Source organism: Heliangelus exortis, chromosome 11, assembly GCF_036169615.1.
Source record: "Heliangelus exortis chromosome 11, bHelExo1.hap1, whole genome shotgun sequence".
Taxonomy (NCBI): domain Eukaryota; kingdom Metazoa; phylum Chordata; class Aves; order Apodiformes; family Trochilidae; genus Heliangelus; species Heliangelus exortis.
In genome coordinates, this window is record NC_092432.1 from 17877531 (window position 1) to 17905307 (window position 27777).

At 37.0% G+C, this 27777-nt stretch overlaps 1 protein-coding gene across 4 annotated transcripts in view; it reads left to right on the top strand.

Moving 5' to 3' along the window:
* THSD4 (thrombospondin type 1 domain containing 4) overlaps window positions 1-27777 on the top strand; it is a 288268-nt gene that overhangs the window by 176867 nt on the left and 83624 nt on the right. The window contains exon 1 of one of the 4 annotated variants that reach the window (XM_071755033.1): window positions 4343-4511. The exons of the other annotated variants lie outside the window; for them this stretch is intronic. Within the exon in view, the coding sequence (XP_071611134.1) occupies window positions 4440-4511 (72 nt within the window). The 5' untranslated portion in view covers window positions 4343-4439. Of the gene's footprint in view, window positions 1-4342; window positions 4512-27777 lie in introns of those variants that run through there. 4 annotated transcript variants of the gene reach the window in all.

A 27777-nucleotide genomic window follows, 5' to 3' on the forward strand; every position in this document is an offset into this window, starting at 1 on the left:
CTTGTTTCAGCCTTTGTATTCCTTTTAAACAGTTCATCACTTTACATACTTCAGCTGCCTACCAGCAGATATTTCAGTTGACCATCAGTGTCCTTCCACATTCAGTAGCGTTGATGTTGCACCCATAGTGATAAAATGTGAATTAGACTAAGGATTTTCCTTGTATGTATTAATACTTTCTAATACACAGAAAAAATAATTTTCTTGTTGTAGAGTAATTCAGCATGAAATATGTAGATATACTTAATTTTTTCTTGCTTTAAGAGTTTGGGAGTTAAGCTCTACAAATGTTAAAGATGTAGAAAGTACAAAAGATGTCTTTAAAATGTTTTGAATCATATTTTCTCTTATTATTACTTTTGTATTAGGAATGGTGTTAATTTGCTAAGTAAATATACCCACTGTGGGTGATTTTACCTGAGCATACTGTTCGTGATTTCATGTGGAACAGGAAGGCTGAGAGACAGAGAAGAGAATTTGCTTGCTTTTGAGATTGCCTGTGTTTGAGATTTGGGTGCAACGGCCTCAGGAGGTAGCTAGTAAGCAAACTTCATAAAATCATTGATATTTACAAATCCCTTGAGATTGACAATTTGTTCACAGAGGAAAGTTGGTACTTTTTAAATGCGAACTTTGCTGTCCAAAGATCCATTGTTTTTAATTTCTGAGGATAAGAGATAGGAACTTTCTTCAAAAGATTTTGATGTCCTCTTCTGTTATAAAAAAAAATAATTTTGTGTTTTCTATTTAAATTATACAACTTAAATATTTATGGTATTATTTTATTGTGCTTGTATGTTTCTAAGTACAAATAAGGATTCTGTTGTGTTAACATTATACGTATTTCTATTTCTTCCATTTTAATATTGTAAGGTATTTTAGTTTTTCTATCTCCTGCTGAAGAACTTCATATCTGAAATAGTTCTTCAGTAATAAGCTGATTTTTTTCTGTTGCATTACTGTTCTGTAACCTGTAGTATAGTGGTTGTTGAGGTTTGCAGAGAAATTCTGATCTTGGTTGCAGGATCAGTGTTAAGTTTCAAGTTACTTTATGCTGCAAAAAAGGCCGTGGTTGTGAACGTGCACAGTTCCATCTAGTCCAGTTGGATAAAGCTTGAAAGCATAGTAGCAGGTATAAACAGGTCTCTTGTCTTAATATGGGGAACAGCAGGTTCTGGATTTCAGGGAATTCAGCCTGTGTTGTTTTTTTTTTTTTTTTTTGTAGAGGAAAAATTAAAAGCATATGGAAAGAATTAGTTATGTGACTTATTAAATGGGAATGTAGTACAGTTTTCTGTGCTCAGAAACTCATCCTAATAATATTCAGTTAGGCTTTGATAAGTTTTTTTCCTGTTTACAGAGGGTATACTGTTTTATGGAATTAGGTGCAGGGAGCAGGCTAAAACCAAAATTGTTTCCAATTTTTTTTAAAAAAATTTTGCTTAGTTCTACCTAACGTTTAAAAAGAACTGGTTGGAAATTTTGTGCCTATGCTATATATTTATACATAAAAATCAGCTCACTTTGTGAAGAACTGCAGAAAAAGGCCAAGCTTTTTTTAATAGAAACAGTAGTAAATTTTCATGAAGCAACTTTCATCACTGCAACGTCTGAAATAGTGTATTCTTTTCAAACTTTTTCAAGCACTGAAACTGTAGTTTTAAGTATCATAGTTGGAGCTCTCATGTTGGAAGTGTTTTGAACTCTGATTTAGTTGGCAGTTTGTTCAGTATCCTTTTTCCTTTTGTGGTACATCTAGATATTTCCAAAAAATATGGAAGGACAGGTTGGCTTCCTGACAGGGTTTTGATGGAAAATTTCCTTAAGTTTATTTGGCTTTACATTTTTAGTCCAGAGATTTTGCCATAGGCAAGCAGTGTACAAAGTACCTCTAATGGCAGCCTCTACATTTAGCTGTCAGCACAATGGTATAAACTGCAAACTTCAGCTTGCCTTAGAAAGGGAGAAAATGCTTTTTTCATTTGGGTCTTGAAGGGAGGTGTTGTATTTGCGAGATCAATGTAGCAGGATGGAGCTCTGGATTATTTTTGTCAGAAAGTACTATTAAGGTTATAGTGTCAAATTTTCAAGAATTGCAGGTTTAGCTGTCAGTCTCCATTCTCACAACCCTGTGGCTGGCTGCCTGTGATCATTCAGAAGAGGTCCATGCTGCAGCCCTCACTCGGGCTTTTTAAGACTTTTCAGCTTTAAATCTTTAAAATCTACTCCGTCGGGGGAAGTCACCTGAAAGGGAGGGGGATTCTTCTACCATCGAGACCCCTGGTTCCGCCTGACCCACACTGCATTGCTTCCCACCTGGCTCCCTCGCTGCATGCGGTGCTAGCGGGAGTTGGCAGTAATGCTGCCAGAGCCACCGTGCTGCAAGGCTGTGTAATGACAGGGAAAAAAAGGTTGAGTTGTGAAAGGCAGTCTGTTGATTTAAGAGTCTGAAAAGGACAGGTTTTTTATGTAGCTGTAGAAGATACACAGCGTTGTAAGGGTTAGGAAGGAGGAGAGCACTCTTTGAGGACACCAGGAGTAGCCTGTGAAAGGAAAGGCCTGAGTGGGAAGAGGCTCAGTGACAATGACATCTAATGAGTACAGGTCAGATTTTACTGTGCTTGAGACCAGATATCCAAATCAAGTGCAGCAGATTTTAGCATATGCTAATTTTCTATAGTAAATCAGAAGTTTGACTGTAATTGTGATTCTGATAGATCTCTAGTGCTTTTTTGCCATTATTTGTTTGAATGTGAAAAAGGGAAAATATTTGTATCATTCACCTCTCATAGCAGAGGAAAAGCAAGGCTGGTAAAGCTAGTATAAAATAAGATGTGGAGTCTGACATATTCAGCTGTGTATACAAAGCTTACCAAATCACAAAAAGAAATCTTATACATAGTAATGGTATGCTTCTCAATTTCACCAATTTTTTGACTTCCCAACTCCTAGAATCTTGAGATATTTTCAAGTACCTGTGTTCTGAATTTATGTGGTTTAGTGTCTGACATATGAGACCAGGTTATTCTTGGGTCATATTTTTGAGATTTCCCCTGCAACCATGAGGATAGGAAATATGTATCTGCACGAAAGATGAGAACAGTGTGATTTCTTGACTTTGGGAACTGGAACTTTAAGAAAGACATAATGTCTCACATTTCCATGACAAAATACTTAAACAGGCAAACGAAAACTTAGAAGAAGTTAAAAAGTAAAATGAGAAAGGGAATAAAAGACAATACAGAACTGGAGCATTCTGTGTATGTTATAAAACTGGTGTTGGCTCCTGCTGTTGAATGTGATAGATCAATGGGGATCAAAAGTTCCTTTATGTTCTCTATTTTTTATGCTGGTTAGTTTACCATATGAAAATTTCTGTTGCATAGAGATTACAATCAGACATAACTCAACTAAAGGGAACCTCTCCAACTTCTATAGCTCTGTTTACAATTCTATTCATTTTGGGGACAAACACTCAGTGGTCTGCTTGAGAGATGTAATAATTCAGCTTTGTGTCAGATTTTTAATATTGCTTTATTCTTTCCTTGAAAATAGGCCTTGCTTATCCTAAAAAAAAGTTCATTTTCAAAGGCCTGCACTGCAGCTTGCCTAGTCAAAGCAGGTTACTTAATGGGCTGGACTGCTATAAATTAAAATTTCTTCTCTTCACTTAGAATATGAAAGAGAGATTACATTCATAGCCTCCTCCAGGCCCCGAAGAGTGGGGGTCCATTTCAAGAAGCAGTGTGACAGTCTGTAAAGCAAATGGGACACATGGGTTCCCTGTGGGCCAGGACTTAGAACCAGCAGATTCTAACCAAGTCCTTGGCAGGATCAGGCCATTCAGGTTGCAGGGTTGTGCTGATGTGGGGCTGGCTTTAAAACCAGGCTATTTCCTGGTTTTATTTTAATTTATCATTTATTATAAACGTCTTCAATAAAAGGAGGTGCTGTACCTTTAAGTAGCACATGCCGTCTAACCATCAACAGGCATCTTTTTGCAAGCTGCTTTAGCCTGTTTCTCCAATCATGCCTGCCTAAGTCAATAACGCATTGCCAAACCTCCTCGTGCATTAAAGGTTACCGTTCAGCTTGTTCCATGAATCACAGCAGATGCATAACTTGGCAGTGACCATTTCTGTCCCTCCCCTTCTTTTCTTCATACTAACTACAGCCCCCCAGCTCATTGCTGGCTGAGCCCCCTCCCCCAGCAGGGAGAAGTCATTACATGAAGAGATCAACTTACCAGTTGTCTTCAGAGCAGTGGCTGAGAGCAAAGCTCCTGGTCGTACAGTGAGTGCGATAAAAAGGGGGAGAGGGAGAAGGAGTCGTACCTAGAAGAGCTGAGGGCTGTGCGACTGAGACCCGAGTGCATCTGCTAGCTGTTAGTACTTGGCAGAGGGTTTTCTCCTGCAGGGTAGCTCTAACTTTGGGTAGTAATGTTTGTCAGCTACCTGATACTAACGTTGCTCTGCTTCCAAACAGCAGTGTTAGCAAGACCTGGGGGTGAGGTAAGCAAAGCATTATGTCTTGTCAAATATTGTCAGAGTTGTATTTTCTTCCGATGTGTTGAGACGGGTTGTGAGTGATTATGTTGCTAGAAATTTTAGAATTGCATTGTTTGATTCACGTGTAAAAAGTGCTAGTTTTGGTTACATTGTTTTGGTTTAGGTTTTTGGGTTTGTTTTTGTTTTGTTTCAGGCTGTTCAGGTTTTGGGGTTTTTTTGCAAAACCTATAGGTACTAAGAGGAGTAGTTTGAAAGTTAGCTTGTTTCAGTTGATACACTGTGCTTTCTGTAGAGACATGACTAGTTTGTGAATTTTTCTTTACTAATATACAGAGAAATATGATACTTCTTGCAGCAGTACATGATAGTGTTCTGTTCAGATTTTGTACAAAAAAACCCATGCATGATTTGAAAAGTTTTTACAAAGGATATTTTGAGGATGTGAGCATGTAAAAACTCCAGGCTTGGTTACTTTAATCACATTCTTTTTGTGCAAATATATGTAATGGTTAGCATGTGGCAGGGCTGAAAGAACTTTATTTTTTAAGATTCAATCTCACATTATTAAAGAGGGAATTTCTGCATTTTTAATATGAAAAATCTTAAATAAATGGAACAGAACAGTTCTTGTTACGCTCTAAAAAGTTGCTATTTAATGTACAAAGAGCATTTTTCCAGATTTTTGTTCTCATCAGTGCAGTTTTTATTTTATACCACAGCAAAAAATTTCAGCTTCTTATTTGTCATTTAGGAAGTAATCCATCAAACATGGTATATTAGATCCAAAATATTCAAACTAATGAAATTACTAGCAGAAAACACATTTGATACTCAGTCTCCCTCACTCTCACTGAAATGTGATGTACAGTTAAGCATTTTAAAGGAATCATTGGGTAGTTTTGTTCCATAATAAGCCTTCCTTCAATAAATCTGCTGAAAACAGTGATTCTGCTTTAGAGCTTTGTCTTTTTTTTTTGTCCTGTTTTAAGTTTATAGTAGTCTAATAAACTCCAGAGCAATTACTTTCCCTGGCAAAAGCAAGTGGAAGTGAACTGGAAAAAACACCTTGTGGTGGTGTGTGTTTGAAACTACCTGTTGCTCGTATGTCTGGATTTAAACTGCGTTTTGAAAAGATAAATTCTAATGGTTTGATTCAAGAAAATGTCTCACTGAAATCTTGTACCACCTTTGATCTAATTAAAGCATGGGAAATTTTTCAACAGAGACTCAGGGAATTTAAATGGATTGATGATCAGGGCAACTGGAAGCCAATCATTGCCCTCTAGTTGTCACTGAAGTTTTTAACTTCCAGGTTGATGTTACTGAGCACAGAAAATTAAAGGTGGACTCACCTTGTCCAAACATAGGCACCTTAAAATGTGTGGTGGCTCATATGGAAAACATTTCTGTTGCCACTGCATGCACATGTGGTCTTCAGAGATCCATATAAAGAACAAATCTAGAGCAGCAGCAGTGTTGCCTGCCAATTATCCTCGTTAGCAAGTAAAATAAAAGCAATACTGTGTTCTTACCTGGAAATTAATTTCTGCAGTAAAAGTGCAGTGTGGAATGTTTTAGCACTGTGATCCATATGCCGAGGACTTTAAACTGTACTTCTCTTACTTTTTCAGCTAATACATCAGGCAGAATATGAGTAATGGCCTGTTAAATTATCAGGGAATTTTAAGTTGTAGGTTTTAGTAGGTAGTGAGAAATTTTCTCCCTTATTATGTTCATATGGCTAATTTTTAAAATTATATAATTAAAATATGCTGTTTCTACTATTATTAATAGAGTAATTATTTTTCCTGTATTGTAAGAGACCACCTGATAATCTTGTGCATTTCCCTGCTCAAGCTGCAGAACCCTGGCTATATAAATATTATTTCTCTAGGAAATTGCTCAGTTAAGGTTTTCACGTGGTGGACAGACAATGAGTTGAAGACAGGGAAGATAAAGGAGAAGCCATTTTTTAATGGAACCTGTGTTGTAATTTTGAATTGTTCTGTTTACCTCTTTGTATATTTTAACTGATTTATAGGATGTATTTTTAAAAGTTCTGTTCATAAAAGTGTTGATTTGTGACAGATTACAAAGTCAATGGCAAGCTGCTTTTCTTGCCAGCTTGTTCTCTCTGTATTTTAATTCTGCAGAACTTTGACCATTCAAGGAACAGAAAATTACCCAACTGTTATGTTTTTACTCTAAGAATTCTTAAGAAACTCCTAACACTTGTTCTAATGTGTTTATAATTATGTTCTGCTTTTCATTTGTTGTTGAGTTAAGGAATTACTTGGCATGAAGTCAATGGAACTGCATTGCATCACTTTTCCATTCAGGAGGGAAATAAGGTTGTATAGCTTTGCAACTTACACCACATTTGCAGTGGCCAAGACCAAAAATGTTTTTTGTGTGCTTCTTTGGAAATGAGCATGACTCTGCTCATCCATAGCTGGAAGCTCTAGCTGATACCTCCTTCCAGGATCAGCCTTGCTTGAGGCTCAGTGTTCAGCTTCCCTTCTGGAATGTCCAGGAGCAGCTGTCCTTATCAATAGACTATATTGCTGTCTGCTGTGCCTGAGGAAGAGCTAAGGCTAAGTTGGCATCAGATGAAAAACCTGAGTGATAAGGAGTTGGGAAGTCAAGATGAACCAGGGCAAACATAGTGATAGTATAGTGATAGTATGCAGAATGCCAAGAGGACTGAACTCCTCATTTCAAAGAAATACTTAAATCAAGGTTTCCTCCTTCATGCTTCTTCTAATCTCCTGGTTTGTAATCATCTCTAGCATGAAAGCTTTTGGTTTGACTAGATACACAGGGCTTGAGAAATTTTTGTACAAGTAGAGTCTTCTGAGGAACAGCCCATCCTGGTATTTCTAATTCTTCCTAAGCACATCATTGTTCTTCACTCATTGTCCAACAGGTAGCCTTTTGAATATTGTTTTCTCAGTATACTTGGCATAAGTTTGTATCTTGAAAAAAGAATTTCACCTTCCTTGAGAGTTTAGGTTTTTTCAGCTGAAATGGCCTCCCATTGCAGTGCCTTTAGTCTTGTGCATGTTGGCCATGAATCAGTTCTGTCAGTACTACTTTGAACAAGTACATGTGTCTGTGAAGCTGTGCCAGTGTAACAAAGTAACTACCCTGGCCTCCTCAACAAAAAAAGCAAAATCGAATTGTACAATTTTGACTTTCGTTTGTATTGTTTTCTATTAGCATGAAAAAAAATCCAGTCTAGCTCAAAAAAATGTGTGGACAAAGAGAACTGTGCCTCACATGTTGCTTTGATCTGTATTTTAATGTGGCAAGTAATATAATATGAGTAATCATAAAAATGTATGATATATGGCTTAACACAGAACTTTTAATGGTTTGAGTGAATAGGAACTGGTTTGTAAAATTCCAACCTAATTATTTTCACTTCTTGAATAGTATTTGATCAGCTAACAGGATGTTTTGCAGGATTGTTTTTACAGGATAATGTAGTAAATAAAGTTATTTATTGAAATAAAAGCTTTGATTTAAATGTTTGGATACTATTTAGCTTTAAGAATACTACATACTAGATACTGTTTAGCGTTCTTCATAAAGCAGTTAGTATGAAGTGTAGGAGCCTCAAGGCCTGTTTTAATATATTTTTATTATAAATACTGTGTTTCTTTAATCACAGATGTGAAATGCTTCCTTTTGTAATTTTTTTTCTACCTGCTAAAATAAGGGAGTCTGAGCAACATTGAGCCTGCAACTTTGTATGCTACAGAATCTGCTGGGTTTTGATCAGCAGCTTGTGAGCTGATACTGGGAACCATTGTTTCACAGTGTCACAAGTTGCAGGACCAGAAATAAACACACAGAAATGCAGAAGACCCTCTTGTCATTTCTGCTTTTGTAGTGCCAGGAACCAGGAAAGCCAAGTGAAATTGCCAACATTTTAAAAAAATCATTCCGTTCTAACAGGTTCAGGTGTCACAATCCTCACTACATAAATGCAAGCCACTGCATCACTCACAGACTCAGAGCATATTTAACTGGAAAATGGACAAAGGAATTATTGACAAACTTCAGAAGATTCAGTTCAGATATTAATACAAACTATACACACCTTGCACTCAGAGGTCAGGTTCCCTTTCTGGCCAAAAGAAAATAAATAAAAATTAATACTTTCGACATTGTCTTTGTAGGTAAACTGATTTCATTCATGCCTAGAAATATATAAATTATTTTGGATTCAGAAGAGACTAAGAAGAGTTTCTGTTAGAACTGAATAATTTATCCTATTTCTAATTATTATCTTCCCTTGTCAAAGACCTGTGATCCTTATTGTAACTTGTGATTTTGCTTCTAAAACTTTGTGTGTGTGCATATATATGTGCATTTATATGTATAGAACTAATTCTGTGCTCTGCTGGGCTGTGGAAGAAAAACTTTAATAGAACATTAAAAAATATATCTTTAGGGTATGGTAGTCATGTGCAGAATTTTTTCCAACCTCCCCAGTCTGTTTCTGAGGTCAGTTGGGCAGTGCAGCTCATCCCAGCATTGTGCCTTATTTCCATGTTGTGCAATATGAATGGAGCTTTCCCTTGTTCTCAGAAACAGACTGGTTAAAGAAGAGGAGGGAAAAAAAAAAACAAACAAACAACAAACAGCTTGAGGTCAGGGTAGTTTGGACACTGTTTCTTGACTGACTTTTTTCTTGTTGAGGAAGAACTCTTTTCTGACTTGGAGTGAGATTTCTGACCTTAGTCAGCAGAATCTTCTGGTGTTATATGGTCAAACCAGAGGCATGTGTGGCAAATGGTGTGTGCTTGTGAAAAGGCATGGGGAGGCACATCACACAAGAGTAGGGTAAAGACATTGCAGTACACTTCTGGAGAAGGACAGTGTTGAGAATGAACATGGCAATGCTAACATGACATTACTGTTAATGATTCTCATTTATTGCATTCAGCTTTACATTACCAGACATACTGGCATGACCTTAATTACTGCTTTATCTGAATTTTGCTGTCAAGTTTCTTATCCTTATGATAGTCCTGTGAGGTAGGGTAGTACTGTTATGCAACTATCACTTACCAATTCCTGGGCCACAAAGGTAAAACACCATTCAGAAGCTCAAAAAGGTTATCAGTAAGAACAACTTTTAGATATGCTTGACAAATCAGCCTTTCCAGCACCTTAATGGATTTGTATCCTTGCAGTGTCTCAAAGAAAGTCTGTATGGCCAGGAAATGAAGTAGTTAACCCACATCTGCTCAGTCACCAGGCTGCCCTTCCTTGTACAACTTCTTCAATTATAGGTAGGGAGTATGTGATATGACCCAATAAAACAAACATTTCCATCTCTGACTTTCATGGGGCCAGCATATAAGAAAACATAATTTCTCCCACTGACATACTGACAAAAGTAATTTCTCATCTCTGTACCTGAGTATTCCCATCTGCAAGCCAAGCCTAATAGGGCTTCCATTGATTCTCCTGAGAAACTGATATGTCACCTTGACTATATTTTCCCATAAAACATCACACTCAACCCATCTGTTTATGAAGCATGAGAATGTTTGAGAGCCTTTGTGGACTGGTAACTAAGGGGAGAACCATTTATTTATTCAGTATGCACAAAATAGAGTTATTTGGATTTACTTTAAAATTACCCTATTCTGAGTTAGAAAAAAAAAAAACCAGATGATAATTTACATATGGCAGTAATTGCTTACATCACCTGTAGAATATCTGGAAATGAGACATGCCATAGTTGAAAAATAATCCTGTCAAGTAAGTATCCACAGACATAGCCAAATTATAAGAATATGCTCTATGCTGCTGCTGTAATTACTACAGAACAGGTTTATGTGACCTCTGGCATTCTTGCCTCACTTTTCATAGCTTTATTATCTGTCTCAGCTGTGGTATTAGTAACACAACCCTATTTTGTTTTAAAAATCTAGTGTATTAGGATGTTCTGTTTAAAGTTAATTACGTTCAGAAAAATGAGTCAAAATGTATTCCAATCTTCTTAAGGGCTTTTAGTTCTTCCTATATTGTGTGTCCTTGCCTATTCTTGTGGGAAATACAGGACTGAAATATTAGCAGAGCAGTGTGTACTGGCAGGGTCCCTGTAAGGATCCCTCCTTAATAGCTCTCAGATCATAGGCCTAGATCCAAAGCCTTTTGACTTTGGGCTCTGGTTCAGGCTATGCTGAGCTTCTTGTTCCATGCTATAAACAGCTAAAAGACAGATTGAGGGCTACAGTAATTCCCACAGTAATTACAGCATCATGCTCAGTCCTACCACAGTTAAGCTAAATTCATTAAGTCATTACTGAATAAATGGTTACGTGTGATGGATGAGCTAATTTGTTTCTTAGACATGCTTCACAGCCCATTTTCTGGAAAGCTGTCCTTGAAACTTGTTGGATTACTTCCTAGATAGACGTATGTTTTAAAGAATTTACCATGAATTTTAAACCTGGAAATACCATTTTACCTAGAAACTAACAGTTCACTAAGTACTTTCTTTGTCATATTTCATTATCAGTTTCAGTTCTCTTGATTTACTTGCTTTATTCTTTTTTTTTTCATCTTTGCTTTTTGAAGGAATAATTTATTTAAACTTGAATGCCAATGAATGTATTTTTACCACTGTAATGTAAATGCCCTTTCTTCTGACACAGTGTGTTTATCTTGAATTTCTTGTAATTTCCTATTTGTTCCAAACATGAGCATATAACTTCAGCAATGAATTTAGGTGGGTAGTTTATATTAGGATATATTGAAAGGTATTCAAAAACAACAGAAAGGGAGGGGAATAAAATCTAATAAATGACATAAGTCCCTGTAATTGTTTTTAAATCATAACAGTCAATATATAAATAGGTTTTTTTTCTTCTAAAGAAGACTTTTTTGTTTTGCTTTATTTTCCTATCTCTTTACGGTAATGTTCTATGACTCTGAGTTTTTTTTAAAGTGCTGTGATGTATAATAGGGCACAGGAATGTGTTCCAAGACTCATAAAACATTTAATTAAAAGAATGGAAGTTCTTGTAAACTCCTGGTGGTTGCCTTTAAGTAATATCACTTCTTAAAACACTTCCACCCTCCCACCACCCACCCCCCAGCGTCTGAGATTATCTTTCCTTTTGTGTACAACACTGTTATGTTCTGCATGTGGATGATGTACAGGCTTTAAGGAAACCAGCTGATTAATAGAATTACCCAGCCTTCTACCACCAGGGCCATTTTAGAAATGAGACCTGGCACAGAAAAGAGTGCTAAGTAACAGAACAAATGCCCTGCTGTTAGTCAAGGATATAACTTTGCTACAAGCTTTCCTGCATGTGTACTGCTATAGATGAATTACTAGTAGTGCTCACTGAGCTGTGGCTCTGAGCCTTTGAGTGAGGAGTTGGAGGGAATTATGCAGTGCTCAGGAACATAAAGCAAATTTTCATTTTGTGGTTGAAAGACAGCAGATAGAAGAGAGCTGGTATGTGGGGACAAATCCTTATCCTTACTTGATCTGTAGATTTTTCTTGGTTGTTCCTGCCATATCACATGCTATTCATCGCTGCCAAGTGTACAGCAGCAGTGATCAAACATCATCCACTGGTGTGTTTGAGGACCCAAAGGCAGCAACACAGCATTTATATCACTGACAGCAGCTATGTTGCTTCTCTTTAAAGACCCCTTATAAATGAGACACATGAAAGTGGAGCATGAGAGAGTATTAAGTTAAAGGTTTGCCTGTGTATGTGATTGCCTGAAGCTGTCGATCTGTTTCTTCATGGCTTTCAGGTATTATTTTCCCAGTGTGTGGGTTGTGAGCAAGGTTTTATCAAGAGACAGAAGTTTTTGACAAATTTCCACTCCCACCTATTTGGCAGACACAGGAGACTGAGGTGAATTAGGAGTCAATAAATTAATCCTTCCAACCATAACTGCTTTTTGACTGCAGCATAATGTTTGCTTCCATTTTTCATGACATTCTTCCTAAAATATAATGAGTTGGGAATGAATCCTTTAACATTTTTGACTTAAAGGAAAAACCCTTTTGTTGCTCAAATACATCAATTAGAAACTTCCTTTCATCAAAAATGTAGACAGTTTCTTAGCATTGCTTTTTTAAAAGATACCAAATATTATTTAAGTCATCACAGGTAGAGGATTACAGAGCAATAGAAGGATTGGTATTTTAATACAAGATTTCCATTCTTGCTCCTTGAAATGATAGAAACAATGGTGAAAACGTGGAAATGCTGCTTTTTAATCCCAGGCAGTTAATAGATTTACCATAACAAATCACCCCCTCTAAGGGAAGATCTCTTCTTTCTCTTGATGTAATAATTTCAATATACATTTGAAATGAGTTTTAAGTAACTGTTGCAGAGACAACAAAAGTACATTTGATAATATTCAGTGCATGGAGGGCATATGAACATCTGTACATGAAGAGAGCATTTGAAGCACGTGTTGAGCTCTTGCTTGTAAGTACTTGAAAACTGAGATTTATTTAGGGCTTGAGTGAGCAGGTGACAGTGAAGTTTTCTAGCCAGGGGCACCAACTGTTTTGATGTTTGCTGTGAGCCAGTATCCTCTAGAAAAGCACAAGGACACAATAACTGTATAAATTATTTTTCTTACTTCTTCATTAAATGGAAAATTCTTTGCTGAAATGCTAAAATTATGTTGTTTGAGCCAACCTGTTGAACTGAAGACAGTTTTAAAAAGTATTTACTTATGTATCCACCACAGATTTTCTTGGTACTGGTGAGGAACCAGAGGAGAGTGTAAGTGAAAGAGGCACTGTAGCCCCACAGCAATAAGGATAAGTTACACATACTCTGCTCATGACATGGGGTGATTACATCATCATTTGCTCTGTGGCTGCATCTCATCCTTTGAAATATTCAGGTCCTGAGGTGATTGTCTACTATTTCAAGGTTAGTTATTCAGTGTTATCCTTAGGCTGCCTGATAGAACAAACAGTTGCTCCTAATGTGTTACAGTGATGCTCTGTTACTGGTCATATGATGCCACTTGCAGGAGCAATGCATTACCAAAGAAACCAGTAATTAAGAATGATCAATGTAAGAAGCAGAGATGTTTCTTCAGCTGTTTTACCATGGTCAAGGAATTGACAAAGCTAAAGCAAAGCAACCAACTCCACTATCAGAGCATTCTGATAGAGGCAGTAAGAAAAAAATTAATGCACCCAGCTATCAGTGTGGCTGTTGGGGATTATCTCTGCTAAGACTAAGCCATCAGAGACTGGGTGATATTTTTGTTTTTGGATGACCACCATTTCTATTTGTCAGATAAGAGAGAAATGCTAGGGGTGACAGCTAAAACCATGATGCTTTATTTGTAATGGTGGAAGTCAGTTTCTAACTGCATGAAAAGGGTCCATAAAAAGCATGAACTTAAAAACATGGTTAGGGTTCAGATAAAGACAAACAATCATCACTTATTCAGAAGAAATTAGAAAGATTAGTGGTCTAATTAGTGGGGTTGCTTTCAGGCATACTAGCTACTTTTTACATGGCTTTTTCAATACCCAGAGGCTTTAAAGGAACATTCGTCTCGGTGAGAATCAGGACAGGAATCTATCAAGTGCAGGTTTCTTCTTCATTCTCACTCCCAGAAAGCTACCTAAATATCACTCTATTTTAAAGGTGATAATAAATATAATGATTTTTTGTGTCCATCATTTTCACTTTAGTGGTGGATACATCAAGTCATTGGCTAATTTTAATTCGTCCTGACTGCAGTATGTTCTGCTTGTGAGAAAAGAACTCTCTTAAAATTTTTACTAAGGCAGTTTTATGAAATCAGAATCGGTAAATATCTCAAGACAAGATAAAATGTACTAAAAAAAAATAGGAATTGCTTGGAAAAATCAAATACCTTTTTCCGTGTTGTCAGAAGTCAGTATTTTGATATGCACAAGTCCATTAGACCTTGGAAGGAATGGCAGTTGGTGTGACTCCAGCTGTATATGTTGATTTTAAGAATTGATTGAGAGCAGATGAGATCAAAAGTTAACATCTGCAGCTGTTTCCAGCTGTTAAAGAAGCATTAAAGAGTTGGTGAAGGTGTATTTTAGTGAAAGAGAAGCACTTCAGAACTTACCAGAACAAATTTTGATGCTTACACCACTGGTCTTTCTCAAGGTTTAGGACTGGGTTCTTCTCTCTGTTCAAGAGAAGGCTTGGAGTACCTAGCAAACAAGTTAAAATCTATAGAACTTTCAGATCTCTATGTAAAGGATAAGAAGTTCATTCTTAGACAACAAACTCATGTTGCTAGAAAATGCTAATACTTCTGCTTCAAGTCAGAAGGAAATTTCCAATTTATCATCAACAGTTTGGCAAAATTTCAGAAAGTAAGAAGTGAATACTAGTGCTTAAGAAGTTGTTTGATTTAAGGGGATTTGGCCATGGATCTAAAGAAAAATAAGGAAATTACCTGAAAAACAATCATCCTTGTGGAAACTATTGGAAACTTCATTAGGGAGACATTGCAGGAAACCAAAGGTGAAGGATCAGCATTGGGAATACCAAGGTGAAGTCTTGGCTCTGCTGAAGATGATGAAAGCCAAATTGTCACTGATTTAAAACTGTCCTAAATGGGGTTTCCTTCTAAGCAACTCAGGATTTAGGAAAGAGATGGCATTACCCAAAACCCACTGCCTTGATTAGATGCAAGTTTTCTTATATGCATTGCATAAATATCTTTACAGTGGCTGAGTTTTAAATGCATTGGTTGGGAGGATCTGGAAATAAATTTGATATCAGGCAACATACGGAAGGAAAAAACATCTGGTGTGGAGCATTTCTAAAAATAGTAAGATCTGAGTGAACTCTGTGCAAACCATTTTAAACTTTGGAATGACAATGCTAAAGGAAAAATGCTGTCCCTTTTTCATTCGTAGAAGAGCATAACTTGCAGTTTGGTTTTTTTTAATTTTTTTTTTTTTTTTTAATATAAAACTAATTTTAAAAATTGTCAATAGGTGGACCCTGGTGAGTGGTGTCTGTATCAATTCAAGGAGCATCCCAGCATGTGTCTTTTCTCCATCACATACAGCTCTAGCTCTGCCTGCATAACAGCCTTCTGCCAAGGGCAGGAGAATTAAACTGTTTTAGTCTGGTTGTTTAATGCAACGAGTCTCACAGAGTGTTATGTTGTAAGATGGATGAATATTTAATTAATAGTACTGCATGAGGGGGAAAAATGTTATTTCAGCATTATTGGTCATCTTTTTCCTGGATGATAAATGTTTATATGATAGAACTGCTGTGTGTGCCATCAGTGGTGGTTACTCCCAAGTTTTTCTGTTGTCTTATGTCCATACTGTATGTGATGTCATCTTTGTATGTGGCTTCAAAGGGCTTGTGATTGATGAATTCTCAGGCTAAGTCAAAGACAAAAAACAATATTTTCCAGTTTCGTGTTTAAGAAAAATAAAACCATGTGATTGTGTGCTAGCGCTTTGTGGTATTGCAGTAATTTTTATGGGATTATCCCGTTTTTCCCTTTTTGGATTCTCTTTTAACTCTTTAAAAAAGTTTTTTATATCATCATTACAAAGGATGTTTACATGTATGGGAAAAGATGGTGTCAGTGTTGTGATCATTTTCCTGGTAGTCTGTTTGGTAATCGTGACAGTTACAGCTCACTATTGAAGATTATAATTTCTAACCTTTCAGCATCAGCTGTGATTAAGAATGAAACAATATACCACAAATTTTGGTGCCCCTTAATCAGACATGACTGTTCAGCAAAGTACTTGAACATATTGACAGGTGCAAGAACGTGACAAGTTTCTTTGGAATAGTGTGTGTGAGTCTTTTGCTTATACAGTACCATAGTGAGGATGACTTTTTGAAAATGACAAGAATTTCTGCAGAAAGCAATGGAACTGTGTTTCTAGGAGTGTTAAGACTACAGTGTTACAGGCAACTAAGGAAAAGTTAGTGAAATGATTTGGAACTTGTAGGCATGACTATGAAGGTTTCTTTCTATGAGTGTATTACTTATGCAGCATCTTGAGACATCAGTGTTATGGTAAATGTTGTTTTCAGACATGAGAGATTTATGCCAATCTAGTTAGGTTGAGGGTTCCTATTAGTGAAGATACTGGGAAGTAACATTTTTCTGTCCTTATTAGTGCTGAGATTAATGTTGAAGACATTGTTAAGAGGGACTTTGTAGAGATGTTAAAAGATGAAGTCATAGCATCTGTTCTTCCTGCTTAAAAAAACTTGCCTTCTTCATCAAAGGAAAAATAAAGCTACTGATATTTTTATGCTTGGGAGAAAAACTATCTAATAATTCAGTAGTACAGGATGATAAATACCAGAAGCTAGACAAGTTGTTACTGAAGAAGATGTTAATGAGTTTTATTGCTTTGATAGTTATTTATTCATTAACTGACTTCATGGATGCAACTTTGTTTGCCCCTACAAGGACCAGGATTCTTTGGTTAATTGATCCTCATTCACCGCTGATTTCTGATACTTAGAATTAATTAAAGCCTAGCCAAAAAAGGAAATAAACAAGATGCATCTTTTTTTTGTAAATTTGTCCAATAGTTTCCTCATCATCATCATCATCTTAGTGGGATAAGGTATTACTTTTGTGAATTATTTCTTTTATACTTGTATCCCATGAGCCCTCCCTCCCAGAAAAAAGGGGAGAAAAAGAAGTTTGCCATGATTTGGTTTAGATTTATGAGAGTATGAGGCCTTTGTCTTCAACATCAGCTGATGCATAATTAGCACGGTCAATTCATTCAGTTTGAATTGTTATCGTTACAGATATGAAGAGCAAGTTTATTTTTCATCTGATCTGAAATAATTGTGTCATAATTACCTGATAATTACAGACATCTGAGACATCCTTGGTTGGATATTTCAGAGAGTTACAGTAATGATGGTAAAAGGATTAAAAAGTCTTCATAGCTCAAGGGGGGAGAAACGTTTGAGGAGGAGTGTTTGTTTGTATGGTTGGTTTGTTTTAAGATTTTGGGCTTCTGGATGACAAGAGTAAAAGTTCAGAGTGTTATTCAGCTAATGATAAATTGTTTTAGATACCTTCCTACAGATTATAGTTTCGGTTTTCTGTTCTTAGTGATTTTATAGGCAAACAGGCTGACAGCAGAGACATTTACTTCAGTGCAATAAATATCTGTGGTTTTTTTCCTCCTAAAAAATTTGCTTTAAGACTTGAATCAAAATTCTGCATTTTAATTTTCTAATAGCATTCTTCTATTTAGGAGTCCATAGATATGTATGCCAAACATAAAGTGAAGTTTTCACATTTTGTATATTGTAATAGGTATCTGTTTTCCTAAGCTTTATGTCAGAGGTGCATTATTATAATACTAAACTGTGAGAGATTCATCTAAGCAGGAGGCCTTGTTTTACTTTGTTTGGAAGTAAACTTAGAAAACTTGGACAGCCTGACTGTTTGACAGTTACCCAGAAAATATGTAAGGTCATGAACATGTCTGTAAAGGCTTTGCATTTTCTATTTAAAAACTGGAGTAATGTTGGAAACGGGTTTACAATAGCAACTAAGAGAAAAGGCAAGCTTCTGATGTGTTTTTTACTGATTTCTAGTGTCATCAGGATTGTTTTACCAGCTTTAGTTTCTCCCTAGCAACATAGTAACTTCTGTAGCTGCCTCAGTGTTGATGGTACATGCCAACCCTGATTCAAGAGGTGTTTCCCATAGAGATCCTCTATTGTCCAGTAAGTCAGATATTTCGAATAAAATTTTTCTGAAGTTGCAGTGTTCAGAGCAGGTAATATCTGTGTGGATTCTCTAACAGAGGTAAGATGGGCTTACATCATCATCTTTTTCTCACTGAGAGTGCTAGTAGGATCACTTTCTTCTACATAATCTGCTATCAGAAACATCTCAAACATATAGGTAAGCTATTTATGTTTTCAGTGTGTTTAAAGCTGTTCAGATCTTGAAACTTCCCACTGACCTTCCCACTGAGTTCCTTTTCTGCCATATATTTATTCTCTTGCCTTCACTTTACTTAAGTAGGAATATTGTGGTAGTCTGCAGCTGCATTGGTGTCATGTAAGTACTGCTCAGCTATAGGTATTCTTCCTTAGTAAGCTCTTCTTCATGAGAATAAGTACAGCCTTAGCTAGGTTTCTTTACCTGCTTGTCCCTACTTTTTTCATCTGTGAAGTAGGGATAACACTGAATTGTTAGATGGTTGAGTGCCAGCAATGAAAGCTGCATGTCATGACATGAACATTATTTTCAAGTCCCAAGTGCCACTCTCTTCTCTAATGTTCTATTCACCTTGACAAACTTACCTTCACCTGGGAATCCTGAGGTAAATCGAGGGAGTCCCAAAGCACAGGGCAGCATCAAAGTGTCCACAAATAGTCTTAAAAATTGCTGGTGTCACTAATCCCTTATTAGATATAATGAGGCCATAAAATTTCTTTTTGAATGGCCTTCATTAACCTGAGTCCTGTGTAACTTGGAGAGGCAGATTTTAAATGTCTTTGTTACATAGCAAGAGAGGTTATTAGAGGTTAATCCCTGAAGCATGACATTTTTTTCTGTGCAGCTATAAATTTATTTGTGTACCTTCAAATACAAATGGTTTAGAGTTCAGCCCTTGCAGTCTGTCTGGAGCTTAACTCAATGCACAATCGTGGCAGATTTCCAGATAGTAGTTGTGCCAGGCTACAGACTTGGTTCCCTTGTAATGGTGAAGCTGAAACCATCTGACTCCACATACTTGAAGCCAGTTTATTGTTGCATTGGCAGCAGTTGTGGTCAGGCTTCAGTTGTAAGAAAATTCTTTATGACTTCCAAGTTTCCCTTTCAGCAAAGGACACTTATAAGACCATAAAACTGTCTGTATCTTTCTAACATCTATCATGGCAAGCTGGTAGGACAGAATCTCTTTATCATCTGAAGATTTACTGGTTTCCCGTTTCATAGAAGCCCGGAGTAGTAATATTTATTTGTCCCCTGTCTTGTTTCCTCTTGCTGTAAGCTTTGTCCCTTCTGAAATGCACTGGCCTGTGTCAACAATGTGGAGTGTTCAGTTTCTCTGCTGATTTTAAAACAGGTGGAGACATAATTGATGAGAGTATCTACTGCTGTACAGTTCATCACTATTTCCAAAAAGAAAAGGAGAAAAGTGCCAACTCTGTGTAAAGTGGCAGAAGTTGATACCTTCTTCCCATCATAATCTCCCAGATAAAACCCACCCTCACTGCTTTTCAGTATGGTAACTCTGCATGCTAATCCATTTTCAGAACCATGTGACTTCACAGATTCTGTGGACTTCAGAATACCTTCACCCAGATTTTTTTAGGAAAGTGCAGCAGTAGCATCATAACAGATTACCACACATGGCTTCCTTCACAAATGGAAAATCAATGTGTTAGCTTTTTTCATGTGAACCTGAGGGAAAAAATCCCTTCTGTTCCCATTACTTGAAAATATTAAGGGTACAAAGACAACATTTCTTTTTTTTTATTGAGGACTTCCCACCAGTTAGTTTCTCTGGAGTTCACATGCAGACAGTATTGCAGTTTACACAAATCCTTTGAAAAACCACACTGTATAGTTTTACTGTGATAGACAGGTAGAATACTTAGACTTGGTTTCTTACAGGCACAGAACAGAGAATACTGAGGAGAGGTGGAAAATTAATGTGCAAGAGATTTGCATGTTTCCTACTGCATTTTAAATTTAGCTGCCTGGGTAAAGCCTGAATCATGAAATCTTCCATTTGAGGAGCAGGGGAGAGGTCTAAATGTCTGTGATAGTGAATTCCAGGTAGCAGATCCATGTGCATCTGGCAGAGCAGAAGAGTAGGTCTCAGAAAACATCGAAAAATTGAACGTAGGGTATTAGATTATTTTTACATTGGTATGTCATGCAGTCTTATCAAGGTCTCGTGCTCAAAGAAAGCAAAAAAAATCAGTCATTTTATTTATCAAAAGTTGAGTTTTATGAGGGCTAGGAACCTATTTATGAATTTGGATCTAAGATGTAAAGAAACTAAAAAGGTATGGGGGAGGGAAGCATGCAAAAGCAAATTAAAATGGAGCACGATACTGAAAATGTAGTTCTGTGGAATGTTGAAAGTTAGCTAAAATTGATTTAATAAAATTAATGCTTTATTGTGAAGGTTTTAATTGTTTCACCTCAGTTTTAACCAGTTTGCTCTCTTAAATAATTATTAAATTACCCACATCTGTTTTCTCAAAACACTATTCAGGGCTTTCCAAATCTTAAAATACAAACCGAATTCACACCAAGTGCACAAATGTATGTGTGACAGTGAGTTAACTTATGCAGGCAAGTGTAAGCATGCTGAGAGCTTTGGAGACCCAGAATGGACATGTCACAACAATGATATTCTGCCTATTAAATTACAGTGTTTTGTTTCCTATGAAGCATTTACCTGAATTTAAATCTTTCTCTGTCTCAGATCCTCTTGTAGTTTTCTAGTGAGGCTGAGACATACTGAAGAATAGTAGTCCCTGGGTTACAATAGGACACAGATAAGCTAAGGTACAGGGCTTTAAGCAGAGCTTCCCACTCATGAGATAGGCAACTCTAAGCAGAGCTGCTGGCTCAATTAATCATTGCCTGCATTCATTTGAGGAGTTTTTATTTTAGGCCCCACTTTTTTTTTTTTTCTTTTTAAAGTAATGATTGCTAATTAAGAAATTGTTCTGAAAAGCTGTAACTGCACACAGAATTAGTGTCATCGTGATCACTTTATCAGTAGTGTTCAAGCCCTTCACAGTTCCTTTTGTCATATGACTCCTACAACATACTGTAAGTAATATGAAATTATTAGGATGCTCATTTGTATATTGTAAAGTAATTTATTATTTTCACAGGTAGAAACTTGAGCTACTTACATGCAGGGTTGACTTTGACTCACATTCTCTTCAGCTTACAACAGAGCCACGTACATTCTGAGCCAAACCCAGGAGCTTTTACCCAGGCTAAACTCCCACTGATTTCACTGACTTCAATGGGAGTTTTGCCTAAGTAAAGATTGAAGGATTTGGATCACCAAACTTACAACACAGAGTTTTCTATAATCTTGGGTTGGATTGCACAGAAGACAGTGGGTGTTTGAAGGAAAAGGGAAATACATTTTTTTATCCAATAATTTCAGTCATGTTAGTGCTGAAGTTAAAAGCATTCCTTTTAAGAAAGCCTGGCTTCTAAACTCTGCCAGTGTCTGGGGCTGGGGATGTTAAGAATTACTTCTGGAATTCTCTGTACTTTACTGCCAAGTTCAAGGAGATACTCTTCAATGAATTAGTTAGCATTAGGATGATTGGTGTTTTTGTCATGCAGTAACAGCACAGATGTTCTGTGAAATATAATGGTGTACTTGCTTTCTCTTTCTTCATTTTAAAACAAAGACTGGCAAATGTGCCACAGGTGTAAAAACCTTGAATCAAGTCCAGGATTTTTATTTGTTTACCCAATGCAATCAACATAAAAAAAGTACATCTTATAATTACTTACTGCTTACAACTTGTTTTAAAGACTTGTCTGGTAAAACACAGTTTTCTTCATTGCAGTGTTTGCTGCCTAAGTACCAAGATGAACATACAGGTTTTACAGAGCAGTGCAACATAAGCATTAAGTATTAACAAATCAGAATAGTAGTGTTTTACACCTACTTTTCCCTTGTGCCTGCACCATGTGGAATTTTTCACTTGAAATCAGTTTTTGTGTTTTCATCCTCACAGAGGCTGGCTATGTCATAAATGCAGCCTACTGAAATGATACTGTGGGCCAAAGTGGTGGTTGATAGGAATTGCAAAGAAATGTTTGCTTTTCTAGGAGCAGTTTATCTGCTCCCTTCGTTAGTGGTTAGATTAGGCACTACAGTAGCACTAATCTGTGGTGTTCTGCATAGCACTGGAGAACGTAAAGGAATGTGGAAACAGAACAGGGAAACTTTGAGGAGACCTCATACTGAACCCTGGCATCCTGAAACCCTGCCTCTGGATATAAATCCTGCGGTGTATCCTGTGGCCAAAGCTAGGAGGAAGGGAAGTCTGCCAGTGAGGTCTGGAGCCACACAGGACTGTAGAGGGGATGGAAGGGCTGGATCCTAAACCATGATAATTTAGTCAGGCCTACAGATCTCATAGTCCCTTTTAAACAGTGTATGTCAATCCACACTCTTTGTTAATGTTAGGCAGGCTTCAAAGATTTTGTGGGAGAATGTAAAAATGCTGCTAATTTTGTTCTAGGGTAGACAGTATTTAGGCTCTTTCTTATTTCTAGCATCAGGTTTCTAAAACTCTCTACAATATGACTTTTCTTTATACCAAGACTGTATGCATTGTATCCAGAGTAATAGAAATCATTCTTTTGGAAAATAGTCTTCACATATGGGAAAACAAACTTACATCCTGATTTCTTTGAATTCTGATCTATGCATAGAGATTTTCAATAAATAGATAATAGGAAACATTGTTCAGTGATTTCTTTACAGCTTCAAATGAAATCATGGTTTCAATCTGCGATAAGTGCTTCAGAAAGAACATATTTTAAAAGTACTATGGTAAGTACATAATAGGCCAAGATCTGTGGTCATTACAAAGTTTCCTGATCCTACATTTTGCAAGTCTGTGCTCCTTGCATAAACTCCTTGAATTTCCTGGTCATTGATCCTGCTCAGAGTAGTGGGGGAGTGGAGAATTACTTTTCCTCCTGGCCTGTTAACTCTGTGCAGGAGTAGCTATTTGGTCTTATGCTACAGAGCACAGAGTGGTGGAAAGTCTTGGCTCTGCTTCATGTAAGAGCACAGAGTAGTGGAAACTCCTGGCTCTGCTTCATGTTAGTTTGCACTTCAGGCATTTTTTTAGCACTGACATTGGATTATATAATCTTCTTTTCTAGCATGCTATCTTTGCAGTCTGACAGGTACAGCAGTCCCCACTACCACATAGCTCACCATCACCTTTTGAGCAGGGGGGATGTTGGCAAAAACTCATCTGGAATCATCATGCAAAGGTCTGGGAATTTTAAGGCTGTCGGGCAGAATTTTCCATTGAAGGAGAGGCACCTCACATTGTGACTGGCATTACCACAAGCACTGCTGTGCTTTAGCCTTGTGAAATGGCAACAACAACAAAAAATTGATAAAAATTTAAACGTAACTGTTTTGGGTAATTAATTACTTCTACTAGTAGTTGATTACATTGTCTTTTAGATTGTCATTTGTATATAACACAGCAGTTAGTTATAATAATGCGATTAAAAGCTGCATTGCAAAAAAGTAAAATCTAGCTTAAGTGTCCAATTATGGATCCATAAAGGATGAAAAAAGCCAAGAACATCAGTCAATCAGGAGATAGCCAAGCATTTTTGCTTTTTGAAAAATATGGTGATGCCTGGGAGCAGTTATTGACTGTTCAGGAAGCAGTGATGCTTGATGAACCAAAGCAAAATAAATAAGATTTGGAGTCATTCTCCAAATTGTAAGGCAGATCTTGGAAAGTTATCTGTTAATCCACAGCCTTGAAATTAGGATTCTTACAGAGTCCTGACTGAATTGAGAACTGTGAGATAATGAATTTGGAATTGAACAGTGAGCAGAATGAGTTGATGATATATTTGTATTCTGATCCTTTGGTAAGACTGAAGTAGTGATTATATTTATTGCCATTATATTTAATGACATAAATGCATTCTAATTCTTCACTGCTGAAGCATATTTTAATTAAATTATTTTAATATTTAATTTAACTGCCAGTGGTCAGATAGCTCAGTAGATTGCCCTGTCTTACACATACTGATTGAGAAATGGGTGGTGCAGGAGGAGAGTGTTTTCTGTAAATATTTTGTTTTAAAACTGATGGCTTGATAACAATAATGGATTTTCAGCTTCATCAAAGATAAGGAACCGTTTTACAATACTAGAAAGATGTAGTCTAAATTTTATTTAATAGAACACGGTTTGCTAGGGGTAAAAATAACAAGAACATACTGGCTTGCTGTGGAGCTTATCCTGCTAATCTGAAGATCTTAGGGCTTATTGAAAATTGTCAACAGCTCATTGTGAAGTAGTAACTGTTGCAAATGAGTCCTGATTATAACTTTTACATAAACATTTTCCAGTGTGACTTGCTTGTTGCCAAGTGGCACTTGGTGGTAAAGGATGTTTAAAGGTAAGTCTTTGTGAGAATATTTACCCTAGCTTTCTTCAGTTTAAAGTTCCCCTCTGGAGCTGAGTTCCTATCTGCTGCTTTTCAGAAGTCAAGTGTTAAGTGATTACAAATGCAACAACCCGTGGCAACCAGTGTAAAATTTCATAGAGGCTGAAGATGGTTCCATGCTGCCGCATGAATAGTTGATGAAGGCTGTCCTGCATATGAACTGTCTGTCCTGTTATTTCTTTTCATTCCTTTCTTTCACTATGGCTGAGATTGAAAGGCTTAGAGATAACAAAGGCAATTTCTTCAGCAAACTCATGAACACCAATACCTCCTTTACTCAGGCTTAAGCCATGGAAGCTGCTTGCCTGTGAAGAATGGTGTGCATCTGCTTTCATGAAGTAGATTGGTTTTTGCTAGATTTTTGAATATGTCCTTGTTAAGTCACAAAAAGTGCATAGCATATGGCTATGACCATGTTTCATTATTTATCCCAATGCTGCATTTTACTAATATTTTTAAAGTAATGTAAATCATCAGATGATGTTCCCACCATTTATTCTTGCAGAGAGCTACTGGGAAACCCTACTTTCTATGGTTCCTCTGTGGTTAGAGAATTCTCCTCTTCCATGTGTGTAAGCTACTCCCATTGCCTAGAATGGAGCTGTGTTTCTTGAATATTTACGTAGGTACCAATGCAGAAAACAGATGCTTGCATGAGTTTTGGCAAATTTGATCAGGATATTGATTCAGTATAATGGCAAATACAGCTGCCGGAATTCTGTGCTCTGGACTATTTTATGAATTTGTTCCAGGTGGAAATTCACCCTTCTTCCTTCTCTCCTTTCTGGGATAGGAAACCAAACTGTGTGTTCCCTTGGCTGGTTCTTTCCTTGCTTGCCATTGGTATTTTCTTGGCTTTTTCAGCTGATTCTCCAATTGGAGCAACCTAAGTTTGCCAGAACTTGTATTAACACTGTCCTACTTGCTTTTGCAGTTATGTGCTTTTGTGTTTTGTACTATACTTTGTGCTTTGTGCTAGGGAGAAGAGCAGAGAGTTTATATTGCTTGCTTACCTTGTCTTTTTTTTTTTTTTTTTTTTTTTTTTGGTGTGTGTGTGTCTGTAGGTGCATTTAGTGAGTCTGGGCATATTGCAGGACTGGAATGAGGAAAACAGTCTGGTATTTGTGGGTGGGTGCTATTTTTATGAGAATGCATTATTAAGCTATTCATAGAGTATTAGTATGAGATACCTTGTGGAATCCACTTGGGTAAGCCACCTTCACTTCTGAGCTCTTAAATGTAGTTGTACATGCCATAAAAGCCTAGATCAATAATTTTCCTCAAAGTGGTTTTTAATTCTGTTTTGATTACTAGCATAAAAATTTTTCCAGAGTTTTTGAGCTATGGCCTTCTAGAAGACAGAGGAAGCAGAACGTTCTCAGACAGAACAGTTGTCTGGGGTATCTGGCTGGTTGTAGAGAATCTGCACTGTTCATGCTGTGATGGGCATTTGTGTTTACACTGAAAAGTTGGAATTGCTCCACCAAGCTACAAATCAATCAGAGTGTCTGCTGGTTGTGTAGGACCAGTGGAGTAGATCAGAGTCCAGAGGCACTGGGAAATTAAGCTAGGTAGTACACCATCCCATTAACTGTTGCTGAATAATGTTGTGGAAGATTGATCTATCTTTGCCACAGAGTTTGCATAGTTGAGAAATTTAATTTTTTTTTTTTTTTTTTTTTTTTTTTTTTTGCAATAAATACAGTAGTGGAATTACTGTGGACTTCAGTACTCAGATGACATATTTAGAAGGTTAAGTAACATGTCTTTTATAATTCCTTCACACACCTGCCTCCCCCTTAACCATACTTGAGTGATAAAGAAGAGAGAAGACTGGAGAAAAGCATGCAGGTTTGAAAAAGGAATATGACTCTATGGCTTCACAGCAGCTAGCAAATTATGGTTTTGCCTTCAAGCCACAGTAGATACAATAGAGCTAAGTGAAAGAAATCAACAGTTCTCTATTTGAAAAGCACTTACTGGTAGAGTAATAAATTCTAAAAAGATGGAATTAAATGGAAGAAAAGTCTCAGTTTAGGGCCAGAGGAAAAATTGTATTTATTTCCAGCAAGAGCCTAAATGTAGATCTGCCTTGAATAGAAGTATGGTGTTTCTTTGGCTTACTGTAATGTACTTTATCAGGTGTTTGGAGCAGAGAGAATAAGCTTGAAGAGTAAGAGCTCTAGAAAAGTTTTTTTGTGATTTTGCATGGCATCAGGAATGGACAGACTGTGTGGTTAATCCTACCTGTCATGTCTTGGCACAAACAACATGTAATAATTAAATTACATCAGTGAGTTCACTGGTGGTTTGGAGTGAGAGATTTTGAAATGTCTAAAGTACAACTGAAACTGAGATGGTGTGTAATTGGTGCCATACAGTGCATGAGTGGGAATATTACAGAATCCCCGAGGCCAAGCTAATTTACTAACAGATGGATTGTACATTTTAGGAATGGAAATGCTCAGGAAAAGATGCATGTGCCTTGCTGTTAGCATGATAAATGTAATAGATTCTGGCTTTTAGTGTAGGAGACAAGCTAGGAAAATACTTTCCATTATTGAATATGAATTTCTGGAAAGAACAGCTCAGTTCTTGTTGCTGCAGCACATCTGTGCTTTTGAGATGCCAACAAAGCAGATAGAGGTACTGATAGAATTTACTTTGTCTTTTCTGGGTGGTACTACTTCCAGCTTAGGGAATGGATTCAGTCCCTTGCTTTTGAGTAGTAGGGTGGCTTTGGAGGTTTCTAATGCAGGTTCTGACTTAATTAAACCACAGTGTGGACAGAAATGTTGGATATATATAGACAGACTAAAGGTGAAAACATGGTGAAATAGACCCCACTGTTGTTTGTGACTTTCCAGTGTTTAAAGACCTGACGTGTTCCTTCCAAGGAGGGCTGAGGTTAGGCCTGAGTAGTTGTCTGTAAACCTTCACCAGCAGACACAGGCCTAATGGTATTATGGAACCATGGAAATATGTTGTAAATGAGTGTGACCTTGGAGCAGCCA